This window comes from Sinocyclocheilus anshuiensis, unplaced genomic scaffold (genome assembly GCF_001515605.1).
Source record: "Sinocyclocheilus anshuiensis isolate Anshui unplaced genomic scaffold, SAMN03320099.WGS_v1.1 scaffold2310, whole genome shotgun sequence".
Lineage (NCBI taxonomy): Eukaryota > Metazoa > Chordata > Actinopteri > Cypriniformes > Cyprinidae > Sinocyclocheilus > Sinocyclocheilus anshuiensis.
The window spans coordinates 24,050-40,908 of record NW_015557685.1 but is presented as its reverse complement, the minus strand read 5'-3'; the positions used below and the strand labels follow the sequence as shown (position 1 = coordinate 40,908).

Here is a 16,859-nt window from a genome sequence, read left to right as displayed (position 1 = left end):
GCCTTTCCAAATTATACCCATTCAATTGAATTTGCCACAGGTTAACTTCACTTGAAGTGTAGTAATATCTACAAGCAAAATGAATGCTCCTGAGCTAAATTTCAACTGTCCCAGATGCAATGGAATCATTTATGTTTTTTATCTTTAATAAATATGCAGAGATGTTAAAAACCTGTTATTTGCTTTGTCATTATAGTCCACATATGATCATGTAGCTCAACTAGAGTGACCATCAGCTTCTTGGTCACCAGTCTAGACAAGGCCTTCTCCATCAGTTGCTCAGTTTGGCCAGGAGGCCAGCTCTAGGAAGAGTCCTGGTTGTTCCAAATGTCTTCATTATGGATAATGGAGGCTACGTGATTCTGTGAACCTTCAATGCAGCAGAATTTTTTCTGAACTCTTCCCCAGATGTGTGGCTTGGTGCAATCCTGTCTCTGAATCAGAATCAGAATGAGCTTTATTGCCAGGTATGTTTACACATACGAGGAATTTGTTTTCGTGACAGAAAATGTCACGAAAACCTATGTTTTCGTGAAAACCTTCACCTATGTTTTCATAGGTGAAGCTCTGAGCTCTACAGGCAGTTTTTTTTCTTTCACCTCAGGGCTTGGTCTTTGCTCTAATATGCATTTTCAGCTGTTAGACCTTTTATTAAGACATGTGTGCCTTTCCAAATCATACCAATTTAATTGAATTTGCCACAGGTTAACTTCACTCAAAGTGTGGTAACATTTACAAGCAAAATTTTAGCTAAACTCCTGAGCTACATTTTGCTGTAACTGTCCCAGATAAGAGTATGAATACTTATAGTTTAAGATAAGGTTGCAACACAACAAAACGTGAAAAAAAAAAAAAAAATACTTTCGCAAGGCACTGTATACATTTATAACAGTATCTGAAAAGCAGTGGTCAAATTCTTAAAACTCCTTATTCAAACTTAGAATGGGTGTGTACTGAACTTAATCTGAATATGGCTATAAGACCATATTTTAGGCTATAAGACCATCTTTTCTATTGCTGACCATTCATATCCTGATTTGTCACAATTAACACATGCTGCATACCCATCTGTGTTACAGACGATAGATAGATAGATAGATAGATAGATAGATAGATAGATAGCCATCTACAGAACTTTGTATTTAATATTTCATCATACTGAATCAGTAAATTTATCTTCTGATGTATAGACAGAATGACAGATATATAGATTAAAAAAAACCAGAAGGATGGATTCAGAACAAAAGAGAGGGAGAGAAAAAGTCTTAAGTGAAATTCTACATTAGAAACAACTACCGAGCAATCAGTAACTCTCTCTCACGAGGTGTGAACAAGTCAGAATAAAAATGCCTGCAAGTGAAAAATACCCAACATTAATATTTGATTTGGTTTTCCTTCACCACTGGACCAAACAAAACAAAAAGTATGAGCAGGCAACATGTTTCTTAAGGGTAATTCTGCTCAGATATATTCTGGCAGTCAGAATGGGGCAGGGGCGGTGATAGCAGCGGTACTGTTAGCTGTGAGTATATGTGGATTAGAAGAGTGAAAGCACAGGTCCAAAGAGCAGATCAAAAGGTGACTCACTGATCCCATTGTCACGCAGATATCCGGCCAAGCCCTGCTTCTGGTACTCGGGGTCATTCTCTCGCTTCCACAGCTGGAACTGCTCACACGAGAGCCCCATATGCTGCGCCTCCCACTGCAAAGAGAGGCAGACAGAAAGACTAAAACACTACCTTCCATAATTCAATGAAGTATTTGTTCAGTTTTTTGTCATTACACATACATATGAGAGTATGTTTTTGAATTGCTGGTAAACATAATGTGTTATTGCATTTGCAAAACTATTTTGAAGCTACTGACTACGGTCATTCTATGAAAAAACATAGGTGAACTTTTCATTTCAGTACTATTAATTACTCCCCAACATATCTGTTTCTCGCTTTCTTACTGGTTTTTTGCATTGAGCACAGAAGCTTTTCCTGCACTGCATACAGGTGACCTTGAGTTGATCGCCGTCATAGATGAAGCCATATGAGCACTGTGAAAATGAGAAGAGAGTGAAAGAGACGCAAACATGAAGACAACTCACATCATGCACCTCTTTTCAGATCACTGTAAAATGCGCTTGAATGAAACTACAGCTGTTTGAGCATGAGCGCAATCTCTAAGAAATGAATAGTGACGAAGTGCAAGGAGGCAGTGTCACTCACGTGGCTGCACCACAGGAACTTTGGGTCCTTGATGAGAGCCTGCTCAGTCAGTTTCGTGTGGAAAAGATCGTACACGTCCGTTTCAAGACAATCCCTGAGCTGGTCAGTCACACACACACACACACACACACACACACACACAAGATCGTTTCATACGTCACAGTGAGTAGTTTTTTGAAGCCCAGTTATAATGCTGCTGTGTTAAGGCTCAGTATTGCACTGCCCATCCTTATATATTTTTTTCTCTCTTGCAGTACCTGTATGTCCAGAGTGGAGAAGTAGCTGTTCAGGTGCTCAGGGTCGTTGATGTCAGGCTCTGTGCAGACAGGACACACCATGTCTCTGATGTGCTTGTCCCTCACCGCTATGGTGAAATGCTGCTTGAAACATCCACAGCACACAGAGCACTGGCACGATGTCAAAGACTGCATCTAAGAAAGACACACCAAAAAATAGTCCTGACTTAATGTAAGGTACTTTCACACACATTAATTATTATTCCTGTTGACTTCGATTACATGGTCAAGCATTACAATACAAGTCAATGGGAACCAAAACTGTTCGGCTACCAAAATTCTTCAAAATATTTTCTTTTGTGTTCCACAGAAGAAAGAAAGTCGTACAGGTTTGGAACAAAATAATGGTGAATAAATGATGACTTAGGCCCAATCCCAATTCTATTTTATACCCCCTCCGCCTACCCCTTCCCCTTGTCCCTTGAAACAGAGTGTCAAGGGGTAGGGGTGAAAATATTCCCCTAAGAATTGGGACACCACTACTATGCCGTCACACGTCATCATACGTCGTCTAGCTCCTACAATACACACACCTGTGCTGGTGTGCATTAGAGCCTTTAATTACCGTTCTATATTAATGTGCTGCTTACTGACACACACACATATCGGAGATCGCGCAGCTCACACATCCAGGAGAAAAGAAACTTGTCAATGCTGCCCCGCAACTCTTATTAATAATAGTTTAAATATCGAATCGCTACATTATATTTTCCAATCGCTATTTTTGAAGTAAACTCACTTGTTGTAAAGAGAGACGCACAGACGCGCATACATGCAACTTTCATCTCTCTCTCCCTCTCTCTCGAATTGGCAATATTTGAGAAAAAGCTTTAGCGATTTCTAATTATTGGGGGACTAGACCCCCCCTCAATGTCTATGGTGGTTATAGTCCTGATCAGACATGAAAATATGTTGTGGCATTATCGTGCAGTCAGTAATGATAATGACGTTAGCAAACTTTAGCAATTTTTTGCAAACATTTCTTTGAACAACATGACCGTAAATATGAACTCACGATTGAATGTAACAAAACAAATGATTACTTTTCATTAAAATCTTTATTAATGCCAAAAATGCTCACATTTATGGTTCTTTTTGTTCACTCGGGCAGCCACGTTGCCGCTGTAGCCGGTTTACTCTGAGATAATTCATACCCCTTCGTTTGAAGTGTGGTCCTGAAAAATCTTCGTTTGAAGGGCTGTCTGGCCCTTCCCCTACCCCTCCAACTAAAAGAGAATCGAGACGCCCCTACCCCTTCACGTGAACGCGCAAAACAAGGGGTAGGGGAAAGGGGAAGGGCTAAGGGGTAGAAATGGAATTGGGCCTTGATGATGATTTTTGGGTAAACGGTTCATGAGCCTAAAGGTAAGGGCATGCTGGTGTAAAAGGTGCAAGATTTGGAGCAAATCGCAGAGAAGGAGCTGAGGCAAAGTACCTTGCTGTGGGGAAAAACTGACAGGCAGATGGGGCATTCCTTATTCAGGACACGGCGAATGAAGTCCCGGTCGTGTGATTCACGCACGGCCTGAACCACATCCTCCAGTGTGTATGTGGCTGTAGGGTCCTGCAGCAGTGACAGAACCAGCTCACAGCGCCCCCAGCTGGGCAGATCAAACACTGCCAGCAGCCTACGGCAAACATGCTGAACACAGACAAAGAATAAATAAGTAAATAAGCCATGTTAAATAACAACATTTTGACCACTGACCACTTTGAACATCTTTGCTGGCCAGCATTATATATATATATATATATATATATATATCACACAAAAGATAATAGAGACTAAGTTGTGTTTCACACATCTAGTGGTAAGAAAGCAATGCAGTGTCTCAGTGAAGCTCCATTAAGGTAAAAGGCCAGTCACCTGTTTATCTGGATGGTTGATGTCGATGGGGGGCTCTGGTTCGTCGCTCCACATGCGCTGATGGAATGAGTCCAGTAAAGGGCGCTGCAGCAGAACAAGAGCCCCCCTCACATCCCCTCCACTCTGCCGCAGGGCTTCTTCACAGCGGGCCACATCATTAAAGCCCAGAGAGCCAAGCTCTTTTACCTAACAAAATGTCATATTTACCAGGAATGCACCTGTATTACAATTCTGGACGATACTGATAAGCTGATAATTATATTCATGTAAAATTCTATATTATTTTGTATAAATATATTAAAAACTAAACGAATATGAAAAACTACAAGTGAGGTTAGGCATCACAACATTATAAAAACTATTTTAAAAATGACATTTAACAATGTTATTAAATTATTAGTGATTTTAAAGATTAACTTAATGCAAGTGTTTGATGGCGAAAGTAATCCAAATATAAAAATAAGGCAAATGAGCATGCTTAATGAAAAAAACAGTATCAGCTGATACTATAAATAAAAACTTGCTCATTTACATATTCAAATATGTACCTATAAGTATAAAAGACTACTGATCTGTTAAGCATTATAAAATTCTAAAACACAGCTTGACTTAGAGTTTCTGCAAATTAAGCTGTACCCCACCCCCATCCCTTCAATTTTAATGTTAGCATTTAAAGTTAAACCACTGACTATTCTGAAAGGTCTGGAAACACAAATGAAATTCCCCAAAATTAAAGCCATACATGCTCAATCAGTATCAGTATCACTATGATTGGATGCACAAAGACAGACTTGACTCACTTTAACTCTACGGTGTCTGAGAGCCTGCCTGACAGCATTCTCATTATCTCCCCCTGCTGCCAGCCAGGCCCGCTTGGCTTCTGCTCTGGACAGGGGCACAGCATTGCTCTTTTGTCCATCCTGGCCATTGTTCCCCCCTGAACAGTTCGATTGTGCGTTGGGTTCTTGCTGGCAGGATGCAGCCATCACACAGATCTCATCAAGCACATGAGGTAGCTCTGCTTTCAGCCAGTCATACGGCATTACATTACTGTTTCCCGACACACACATGCTGGTGTAAACCTCCTCCGGGCTCACTCCTTTCTTCTCTGCCTCCTGAGAAAAGGACAGAGACAATGAGGAAGCTTGTAAACTTCTGAGGATAATACTCAGGCTACAACAACAACAACATATCAGACTTACACGAATGAGCTGAATGAGTTTAAGCCCTTCCTCCCTCATCAATCTTTGCCTTTTCAAATCAGGGTCCTCAGTAGAACTGACTTTAGGTGGGGCTGGAAGCGGTGTGACGTCCTTGACTGGTGAGAGTGGGAGGGGCTTAGGGGGTGATAGAGCAGGCTCTGATCTCGAAAGACAACACATTTCGCATACAGGTGATGGTGCGTGGTTGACGTATGTACAAAACTGGCAAACCCACTGAATGACATAAGGAAAATAGGAGAAGTCAAAACAGGAACCTAAATTCAGGATAAAACTCAGCAAGAGACTCATTTCATTTGCAATGACAAATCAGAATATGCTCATCAATTAATGAATGTTAAATAGATTATGTGTAACACCAAAGACTATAGAATACCCAATACGTGTCACTCATATGGTTTTGAATGGGGAAAAATGCAACGCTCAATATGGCCGCTCTATAGAATGAAGCCCTGCCTTCTGAGCAAAAGAGCCAATCGGTAAAGTCAGCGCGTCACTGCAGCTGCCGTTAGAAGTCCCGGTTGCTATAGAAACAGTCAGCATAGGTTGTTTGCACATGACGTCACTGATGACGTGCGAAATGCAGCTGGAGGGCAGGAAGTGATTTTTCTCTCCATAGGAATTACAAGCAGAAACTCAAAATGCCTGTGCTTTGCGTTGTTTATGGATGCTCAAACCAAGAAACCACAAGGAGCTTTTATCGTGTTCGAAAAATGCAGCTGGAGGGCAGGAAGTGATTTTTCTCTCCAAAGGAATCACTAGCAGAAACTCAAAATGCCTGTGCTTTGCGTTGTTTATGGATGCTCAAACCAAGAAACCACAAGGAGCTTTTATCGTGTACAAAAATGTGTTGTTCATAAGTGGGGAAAATTCAAGAAATTGATTGAAAAACGCAGGAAAAAGTGGCTTGTAAACCTGCGTCTGCGGTCGGGAGGAGCGAAGCTCGTGTGATAATGCTTGTGCGTGCTAATGGTTATTATGGGATATAATAATATATTAAGATATTAATAAAGAAATATATATATATTGGGCTGCCACCTCTCGCATTCAGAATTAACTCGGTGCTAAACGCCACACGTAGACATGATGTAAATAAGATATTATTTGCAGTTCAGAGAGCTTCACTGATTATAAAGGAACATCGTGAGGTTGCGATAAATTGAAGTGAGTGACAGCTTTTTAGTGATTATATGGAAGCGCTATTTGTTTGCTTTGTAGGCAGGCTATAATCAATTCAGTATTTGAATAAAAGTTTTGTTTTACGTGCTACTAACAGGAGCAACAGCCACATGCCCTGTACATACAGCAAAGTTTCAGGAGTGACTGAAAAAGAACGGATGAGATGGAGGAAAGTCCGTAATGTACTGTTTTAGGTATGAGGCACATATGCATATATATATATATATATATATAGCGCTTTCACTGAATTTCTATACACCCACCGTGCTTTACAATCATGAGGGGATCTCTCTTCAACCACCACGCTATTACAAGAGAATATTTATAATCACAGCATGTTGGACGTGATCTTTATGTTCAAATTCTTGCCTGCCATTGAGGCGGTGGATATAGGCCAAGCAACTAACCCTGATTGTAAACAAGCTATTTCGAAAGTGAATCCCGTATTTATGAGGGATGTGGAATATATGTCACTCCTGAAACTTTGCTGCATGTAAGTTACAGGGTATGTGGCTGCTGGTCCTGTTAGCAGCACGTAAAACAACTTTTATTTAAATTCTGAATAGATTATAGCCTGGAAAGCGAGCAAATAGCGCTTTCATATAACGCTAATCACTAAAAAGCTGTCACTCACTTCAATTTATCGCAATCTCACGATTCCGTGATATGAAGCTCTCAGAACTGCAAATAATATCTTATTTACATCGTGTCATTAATCATTTGCACACACGAGCATTATCCGGCTTCGCCCCTCCCGACCGCAGATGCAGGTTTACAAGCCACTTTTTCCTGCGTTTTTCAGTAAATCTCTTGACTTTTGACTTCTTGGCTCCGTGTGGTTTCTCGGTTAGGCCTATTTGAGCATCCATAAACAACGCAGAACACAGGCATTTTGAGTTTCTGCTAGTGATTTCTATGGTGAGAAATCACTTCCTGCCCTCCAGCTGCAATTTGCGCGTCATCAGAATCACGTGATTGCAAACAACCTATTCTGAGACGTGCACCTAGGACTGCGCATGAGCACTGGCTGATCTAGCTTGAGAAATACGCTTTTTATAACGCCATTTGAGCAAAATAAACAACAATTACGACACAGTTGTTGTCAGATTTCTTTGGTGATTTCAAATATGAAATTTAATCGCAAGCTTAGTAAACAGTTTTGGAGAATTTGATGTTTCCCCATTCAAAGAGATAGGAGTTGCACTTGCATGCCCAAGAGGCATTTAAAAGATGGCCGCCGAGTGACATGACTTGTCTTAAGGGGACTTTGGTAACACCCAGCAGCAGTATCAAAAATAACTCTGATCTTTTTTAGGACACCATAATAACAGACTCATCATTATCAGTTTATACAGCTGAACTTCCTGATAAACACTGAACTTAACTGAAACAACACTGAAATAATTTGATCTGAATAATGACACTATTGTCTTCTGTAGAGCAGCTTTGAGCTGGATAGAATTAGTTTAATAATTTATGAATTTTGCAACCTCAACACTGTTATTGAACTGAATCAACGTTGAACTGACTTGAGATGAATAACAACACTGTTGCCTTCTGTAGAGCTCCTAATAGCAGCACTGAACTCATTTCATAATTAATGAACTTGAACAATTAATGAAACACTTTTTGAATTGAACTGAACCAACACTGAACTGACTAGAGCTGAATATGACACTGTCTCTTTAGAGCTGCTTTACAGCACAATTTGAATTTTATCTCATATTTAAAGAAGTTTGCATAACTGATTCTGTTATTCTGCTGCTTATTACTATGAAACTGCTCTGAAATCTGTATTGTATATAGCACTATATAAATAAAGGCCACTTGATTTGACGTATTGGCACAGAAATTATACATTTCACCTTTAAAATCTATCAATAAACAAAACTATCTTTCAGAAAATTGCTTATGGAATGTAGTGGATCGTGGCACCTGGCAGTCCGTTAGTCCTGCGGCAGTGGGGGTTGGGCGTGAGGGTGTGACAGGAGGTTTGGTGGCCAGACGAGGGCGCTCACACACCTCACACAGAATGCTTCTGCCTGCATTCACCACAGTGCAGCTTTTACATTGCCACTCTAATTGAAGAAAGTGATGGGCAAAAAACAGAATTTATGTTTATTTGTCCTGTTCGATTACCAACCTGACATATCAAAAGGTCAAACAGGTCTGATGGCCTATTTAGTGTGGAAAAAGTGAGAGTAAACTAGAAAAAAAGGATGTACAGACTAACCAGATATTGTAGAGGGCTGTGATTGCTCTTCCTGTAGAGATGGAGCAGCAGAGGACAGGCGGGGTCGATCACAGGTTTCACACAAAACCTGCTGCATTGAATTTACTGTAGTGCAGTATGAACACTGCCATGTTGACAATGATGAGCTAAAAAAAAAGAAATAAAGACATACAGATCTGTTGAATAAAATCCTCTACACAAATCTCTCAACCTTTAAAATGATAACAGTGCTAACCTGAGCCGTTTCGTGGCTTTTGAGGAAGTCACAGGAATCCTAATGTGCGTGGAACGTCCTGAATGGGAGTGATACAGCCTGTCACATTCTGTGCACAGCCGCTGAGTACAGGTGGGACAGTGAGCAGACACCGGAAAGATACCACATATGGTGCAGTTCTCTGCAGAGAAATTTAATGGAATAGAAATGATAAAAGTGGACACTCACAATTAAATATATTGTTTAAATGGAAAGCCAGGGTTGGTAAATGTGACATGCTTACCTGTATGTTTAGAGGGCACTAGAGAAGAAAGAGAGAGTGCTGGACTGAATGGAGATTTAGGCTGAGAAGGAGTCAACGCAGGTGAGAGAGTTTGTTTTTCCAATGGTCTTTCAATAGGAGAGAAGGCAGCTGCATCTGTGCTGATTTCCTCATCCTGTATATGGACACTGTATTCAAGTAACGTGCAACAAAGCTAACAAATCTGATAGGAGCACTTCCACTTATTCATGCACTACCATTCAAAAGTTCTCATGTTCACCAAGGCTGTATTTATTCATCAAATATACAGCAACACTTATTACTATTTAAAATAAGTGTTTTCTATTTTATTACATTTTAAAACTTAATTTATTAATGTGACGGCAAAGCTGAATTTTCAGCAGTCATGTGATCACATGATCCTTCAGAAATTATTCTATTATGCTGATTCTGAGCTCAAGAAACGTCTAATTATTGAAAACAGCTGTGCTGCTTAATTTTTATGTGGAGACTGCAACACATTTTTATTGATAAATTTTTGTTTCTTTTGTAACATCATAAATGTCCTTACTGTCACTTTTGATCAAATTCATGTACCCTTGCTGAATAAAAGTGTTAATTTCTTTCAAAAAAAACTTTTGAATGGTAATGTATATATCAATTTTAACCTACAATTTTGATGTTGACAAAAGTGCATGGATGGACAAGTCATTAGTTTATAACCAAATAAATTATCAGCCACATTTAATTAAGTGCAGCATGGTAACAAATTGTACCTGCACAGTGAGGGAGGGAATAAGTCTTTCAAAAAACTCTGGATGAGGATGGGTACCCTACAGAAAAGGAACAGATTCTATGTGAGCTGAATGTTCTTTGTGAAAAAACCCACTGACTGCTTATACTTTACAGCCTCAGACCTTGATTAGCATGTCCAGCTCCATACGGAGGCACATGACCTCAAGAGTCACAGACGCCACCTTCCCAACATCCGGCTGGACAACATCATCAGGAAAGCTCAAGCCATCTTGCTGCTGATTGGTGTAACCGTACAGGTTGAGTACTGCTCTGCCACCCTGAAAGACGAAGATAAACAATAGTAACCAGATATTTGGTATGGTTCATACAAAAAGCCTCAATCTCATCCACCACACACCTGAATAGAGTCTACGGTGGTCCTAAAGACTGGGTTGTTGAACTTTACTGTACGCCAGTACTTCGGCCTGTTGTGATTGGTAAGATTTGAGCCATACTTCTCCAAGATGTTAAGAGCAGTGGAAAGTTTCTGCAGCAGGCTAAGAGACTAAAAGGATCAGAAGATATTAATGTACAGCAGAATAGTCTGAAGAAGAATACATTACAGCCCAGAAACAACAGTTGGTAAAAGTGAACTAGGACTTTTGAACTTTTTTGGAAATTAACTTTTATGTGCATACAAATGAGTGGAAACAGAACAAATTCTTACGAAACACCTCAGACAGATGTGACCGATTACCCAGTGCTATGTATTATTATGCGCTTTATGTCAGTCATTCACATGGTCAGTGCAAACCATTCATTCCCAATATATGCGGTCAAGTCAGTAACCATTGTAGATACCCACCCACCCCCCCAATAATCGCATATGGACAAATTGTCCCCTCATCAATATTTTATATTATTGATGCTTCTCTGCTGTACTCTATTGCGTACCACTTTGTTTGTTGTAAAAATTACAAAAATGTTAAAAAGATATATTTTAGGCAGGTATGCCTAAGCAGTCTATAACAGCGCTCGTTAATGTCAAAGTGACTGAGATGGCCAATCAAATCAAAGAAAGTGGGCTCCACTGTTCACACAACCCAAACATGATGCTAGAGTTTTAACAGTGAAAGACTGCAAGGTAAGATACAAAAGTAGCTTTACATTTAATATTTGACAACTGTTTTATGACAGAAAATAATATCCATTGTTGCAAACTACTCAACTTTTTTGTCATTTTTAACCATTTAAGTGATTTATGTAATTCATAATTGAGTATAATGTGACAAGAAACAATAACCGAGCCATTTTTGGCATATTAAGTATATGATTAAGAATGAATGTGTGCATATTTTAAAATAAAAATATTATTAGCAAATAGTTTTACTGTTATTTATACTTTTACTGTTTTCTTTAATTCTGTTTATTCCTTCAAATCCTCCAAATATTTAATTACTTTTAATAAAAATATCTATTACTACTCCCTTGGTCCCCCCAATCCTCAAGACATAGGTCATGGCCTTGCATGCGGTAACTACGTGCAAATGGCCAGATCATTAAAAGGTAAAACGTTTGCTTCCTGTTGTGTAATCATACACTCTTTGGACTGCTGAGGAAAATGAATCATTATACCAGCTCTCACCTCATTCCTGTTATTCCCACTACTGTTCTCCATCAGCATGCTTTCAGCAGCAATGTAGCGATATTTGCTGGAGGGCGGGAGGGGGATGTCGGCCATGGCTGCCACCCCTGCCCTCATCTCCTGGGCAGAACCTGGAGTAGACAAGCTGCCTTCCGCATTCACCCTCACCTCCTCCAGCTGATCACTGAGAGAGGCCATAGCTGAAAGTTTTTGAAAGCTTTAGGTTTAAAACACACAGGGCCTGAATTACCGGAGATCATTGTTTCTCATGCCAAATCATTAGGAAACAAACTAATTACACTGTAGTTGGGTTTATTATAGTTAAAGTTTAGCGGCATTAGACAAGGTGGCTTACTGATTTATTATGTTTGAAGCATAAACAAGAGTCAACAACACGTCTGTTAATTCACTTGTCAAACATGAGGAGTCATTTTCTCGTTTATTTGCAGTCATTGTTAATATTTTGTAGATATGCATGACTGTCACATCCTTTAAATAATCTATATCGATGTTTTTACAGTATATTCATGTTAGCTACTACGCTAGCTGCCTTGTGAATGGAAAGTGAAACCATAACAACTTACACGAAGCTAGTTAGCAAATTCTTTCTTTAAAATTAAATATCAATTTCTAGATAAACTGATGCTTTACAGTCTTCGTTGTTACTTGTCTAACCTGTACACACATACGTGTTTACATACTCGAATTAAACCCCTAACGTTACGGTTTAACTCGCTCTCCGCTATTGAATACAAGTACGCTAGGCTAACGCTTAGGGATTATTATCAAAACACTGGTCAGCGACATTAATGAGAAACGTCTAGATGTGTTTCTGTTAATACTTTTAGTCAAGTCAACTGTCTGAATTATTTCATGAGCTGTCGAAAAATATTAACATACTCACCGCTTTTTGACAGAGCAGCAGCGCTCTTATTCACTCATACGTGAAACTGAAACATACATCAAATTTACCCGCATAGAGGCGCTGTGCCTGTGAGGAAGCACAAACTGCATTTCATCAACAAAACAATTGTTGTAAATGAATAAATGATAAGTAAAAGAGGAGTGAACGACTGCTGTAATACTGCCAGGTTTCATTAGCTACAGAAAAAACGGTGTTTGAAGTTTAATTGTAATGCCAAATGCACTGTGTGGAATATGAACCAACACTGTTGTAGTAGTAGTAATAATAATAATAATAATAATATAAATGAGAAATGTAAAAGACACAACTTTAAACTTATTATGATAAAATCCGACGTCAGCGCTTGCTGAACATATAGGACAAATTGGATACACCTGCTGGCTGCCATTTGATTGCATTAATTTGGAGCTCTGGAAACAAGCATGAAACCTATAAATCCGAAGTAAAAAGCTTTAACTGCAGAGTTAGTCGCTCTCTCTATATGCACATTTAAGTCCACTTTGTCACTTTCACATCTAAGGTTAGTTATTTTTGTTGTCGCTGCATTTGAACAGTATAAATGGCATGCTTATCCATTTTTAAGTTATCTAGCCCTTTCCTGGTATTGTTTGTTTGGTCTAATCTATCATGCTTATAAGTGTGCCACGTTTTTTTTCTTTCATTTTACAGTATTGCGGTGTTTTGTATCCTGTGCTGTCTTTCTTTGTCTCTTCACAAGAAATGGAAGGTAATCTTCTCAAACCATGACCTTGCTAGCACCTTGCTCTAGCCTACTGTTTGGGCAATATTAATAGCATGCCTGTCCATTTTAAAGTGATCTTGCCCTTTACTGATATTGTTTGTTTGGTCTAATCTATCATGGTTTTGAGTGTGGCACGTTTGTTTTACAGTATTGCGGTGTTTTGTATCCTGTGCTGTCTTCGTCTAAATGGAAGGTAATCTTCTCAACCCATGACTTTGTTTCTAGCGCCAAGCTCTACTGTTTGAGCGACAGGGACACTGTAATAACAACAATCGGGCAAATGCTAATTATGTATAATAATCTGGCAAATGCTATTTTTTTGTTTTTGTTTTTAGGCATAAATAACACTTCACAATCAATGGGAGTTGGGCAACCTCACCATCCAGTAAACCACACCAGACCCTTTTTCTATGTTCAGCCACCATCTCAGCCTTATTTCATGTATCAATGGCCCATGAATCCATATGGCCACTATGGCTTTCCAGGGCCAGGTAAGTTTAGTCTTTGAGACATTGCTTATTGTAGACTTGAATTTGATTAATCGCAACACTTTCTTTTTCTTTGTTCCAGCTTTGCAATTCGGCCGTCCCTACATGGCCCCTTATCAGTTTATGCAGTATCCTGGGTATGTGATCCCACATGCACCCATGCAGCCAATCGATTACAGAAGAATCAACCCCCACTTCCCGTCTGTTGCATCCTACGATTTGCGTGTCCGCCAGCACTTTCAACACGCAGGGATGCATCGGGAGACTGCCTGTTCTGAGGTCCAAACAGATCCTAGTGATTCAGTCAACAAACTGATAGACAAAATTGAGAGTCTGAAGGCTTGTGAACAAGGTGGTGACAAGGGGCTTAACACTATGGTCTCCTCTAATCCTGATGTAGAGCAGGGAGAGAAACTGACTGGTTTAAAAGACCCCAAGTTAAAGCTTGCCTCTCAGGAAGGTAAGGATGAACACGTTAATCAGGTCACAAGGCCCACAACCTACAGTGACTCTGCGTATGATGCTGAATCTAGCCAGGGTAGACTGGACGAATGCGGGTTATCAGATGTGCTACCCCTTGACAGTTCTTCGGTCCATGAGGAAGAGGATGCCAATGAGAACGATGAGCAACAGAGTGTTTCTGAAGAACTGTGCTGCCAAAATGGAAAGCCAATAACCAGTGCAACTGGCAATGTGTTCTGTAGTGGTATCAAAAGCACTGCTGATCCAACAGAGAACCTCGATTTGGAGAAACCAGGTGATGAGCAGGTACAGAATATTGCGTCTACTGATGCTGCTGCAGTTATGGAGCCTCTTATAAAGCTCTCTGAAGACTTTGACCTGCAGTATCAAATCCTTCGCCTGCCTTGCAATAAGACAACAACTGGCCTCAGTCTTGAACAAGAGATTGACCCACTTGTTTACTTCGATTCTCCAACTACTCTGTTGCCTCCACAAAACTATCTGTCCTCAGTTGGCAGTGCATATTCCTACAGCTACTACCCTCAAGTGACCCAAGAGCGCCAGAGTGTCCTGAGTCCATCCATAGATGAGCTCTCTTCCAGAGATGAAATGTTCTCCACTGATGTGGAGGATCTCGTTCCGGGGCATGTGTATGTTGGTGGTGGCAAGCTGGCTGAAACCAGTGACGTGCCCGTTCGCTCCAGAAAAGAGCTCTTGAGCGTGGAAAAAGCTCACCCTGTCTGCCAGAAAACGTGTGTGTGCTGTGGCTCAAGCTTGCAGGATGAGGTAGGAATTTGCAAAATGGCCGAACGCAGCCATCCTGAGAGAGCTGAGGAGTCTGATCAAGACTGCGAGTATGACCTCGATGCAGAGGTGTGGAGTAACTGTGAGTCACCGAGAGTGTCCAAGAGGAAGTGTTGCAGCAGGCATGCGCTGTCCTCTTGTGGGCATCATTGTGCCAAACACAGGCACCGGAAGCTGCTGTGTGATGGCCAAGAGAGCTGTGATCTACGCGAGCAGGCTCATGTGCATCCCAAAGGAGAGTGCTGTGAGGAGTATGGCTCTCTGGCTAAAGCAGATAAGAGAACTCAAAAGGGTGCCTTGTGCAGGCCTTGTGTTGGTAAGGGTTTATTTTTTTAATTTGCATTTTAATGCTGCCACAAGGTGGTCCGCTCATGCAGAAATATTTTTAGAACAATGGAGAGAGGGTGTCGTCTCTGACCAAGAGAATTGGGCAAGCTGTGGTGCCAAACCAAGGGCTTGGAGGCAAGTTGGTGGACCTCAAGATCAAGGTAGGACATTAATTTTATTTTTTTATTTATTTTTTTTTTAAATGGTGGGGGGAGGGGGTTTTGCCTACTTGGATGTGTGAAGTCTTTTGAAGTTGTGGAATGCAAGTGTCAAGTATGGCTTGTCTTTTAAATGGTGTTCTTTTTGATTTGTAAAGGGAGAACTCCATTGAGAAGGCCGACTTGTAAGGCAGTCCACCAGCAAAGGCCAAGAAGTGAATATGATGAGACTGACTTTACCTACTGCCAGAGAGGCAGAGGTGAGTTTAGGGTTTTAAACCGGTTAAGTCCCGTTCACACCAAGAACGATAAAGATGTAGTTCTAATAGTCTCAATATTAAAGAACAGAGTCTACACCACAGCTATAACAAAGGCACAAAGAAACAATATAATTGGGATCCCTTTCAGAATGATTTTTTTTTTTTCCCCCAGCTTATGAACAAACACTGACACCCAATCAGAATCCATCCTGCTATAACAAGCTTGAATTTAAAGCGGCAGACAAGCGTGTGCTTGGAATAAACAGACAGTCTTGTCCGCTGATGTGGACGCTAATATATTTATAGTTATCGTTCTTGGTGTGAATGGGGCTTTAATCACCACTTTTGATTCTCGTCTTTATTTGTGCAATATCTTTGTCCCATCAGGTGCTATGAAGAAAAGAGGCACACGATACTAAACCACGATGCACTGCTGTAATACTTAAATGTATTACCCGAAACTTGTGTAAAATGCACTTCACTATGAATGTACACATGGACACTGTTCTTGACTGTATGTAACTTTAAAAAAAAAAAAAGAGAAGTATGGCAGTGATTTACACCTTGCTGCATTTTCAGTGCTCAAGTTAACTTTCTATTTTGGGTGCAATGCATTCATCTTAATATAATACTGAGACTGCTCTCACTGGACCAGGCCTTGACCTATGCCTAGAAAGCCTTTTTCTCATGTGGCTGGATCTAGGAGGTGTGGATCTTGTCTGGTGTGCAAGGGCTCAGAATCTTCGCATGGTCAAGGACTGGCCCACTTCGACCGGTTTCAAATGTTGGGCACTGGAGATACAGCTGGTTTATGGGTGATGAAGGG

The 16,859-nt window shown here is 40.4% G+C and overlaps 2 protein-coding genes across 4 annotated transcripts in view; one reads left to right on the top strand and one right to left on the bottom strand.

Moving 5' to 3' along the window:
- LOC107679331 (E3 ubiquitin-protein ligase RNF31) overlaps positions 1 to 13,046 on the bottom strand; it is a 20,318-nt gene extending 7,272 nt beyond the window's left edge. The window contains exons 1-17 of one of the 2 annotated variants that reach the window (XM_016474855.1): positions 12,840 to 13,046; positions 11,868 to 12,067; positions 10,641 to 10,787; positions 10,405 to 10,560; positions 10,264 to 10,320; positions 9,509 to 9,662; positions 9,247 to 9,406; positions 9,012 to 9,157; positions 8,714 to 8,856; positions 5,582 to 5,815; positions 5,180 to 5,494; positions 4,380 to 4,565; positions 3,948 to 4,154; positions 2,474 to 2,647; positions 2,217 to 2,315; positions 1,955 to 2,044; positions 1,588 to 1,702 (exon numbers count right to left, since the gene is read on the bottom strand). In XM_016474855.1, coding sequence (XP_016330341.1) covers positions 1,588 to 1,702; positions 1,955 to 2,044; positions 2,217 to 2,315; positions 2,474 to 2,647; positions 3,948 to 4,154; positions 4,380 to 4,565; positions 5,180 to 5,494; positions 5,582 to 5,815; positions 8,714 to 8,856; positions 9,012 to 9,157; positions 9,247 to 9,406; positions 9,509 to 9,662; positions 10,264 to 10,320; positions 10,405 to 10,560; positions 10,641 to 10,787; positions 11,868 to 12,065 — 2,581 coding nt within the window. In that variant the 5' untranslated portion in view covers positions 12,066 to 12,067; positions 12,840 to 13,046. Of the gene's footprint in view, positions 1 to 1,587; positions 1,703 to 1,954; positions 2,045 to 2,216; positions 2,316 to 2,473; positions 2,648 to 3,947; positions 4,155 to 4,379; positions 4,566 to 5,179; positions 5,495 to 5,581; positions 5,816 to 8,713; positions 8,857 to 9,011; positions 9,158 to 9,246; positions 9,407 to 9,508; positions 9,663 to 10,263; positions 10,321 to 10,404; positions 10,561 to 10,640; positions 10,788 to 11,867; positions 12,068 to 12,771 lie in introns of both variants that reach the window. The other variant, XM_016474854.1, reaches the window with a different exon arrangement.
- A 164-nt stretch (positions 13,047 to 13,210) lies between these two features.
- Positions 13,211 to 16,859, top strand: LOC107679335 (uncharacterized). 2 transcript variants are annotated; one of them, XM_016474861.1, is made up of 7 exons: positions 13,211 to 13,312; positions 13,462 to 13,519; positions 13,870 to 14,025; positions 14,105 to 15,604; positions 15,678 to 15,776; positions 15,932 to 16,033; positions 16,421 to 16,859. In XM_016474861.1, the coding sequence occupies exons 2-7, from the start codon at positions 13,513 to 13,515 to the stop codon at positions 16,450 to 16,452; spliced, it is 1,896 nt and encodes a 631-aa protein (XP_016330347.1). In that variant the 5' UTR covers positions 13,211 to 13,312; positions 13,462 to 13,512; the 3' UTR covers positions 16,453 to 16,859. The 2 variants fall into 2 exon arrangements, with proteins under 2 accessions (XP_016330347.1, XP_016330348.1); XM_016474862.1 differs by lacking the exon at positions 13,462 to 13,519 and adding an exon at positions 13,683 to 13,727 and having other exon boundaries at positions 13,216 to 13,312.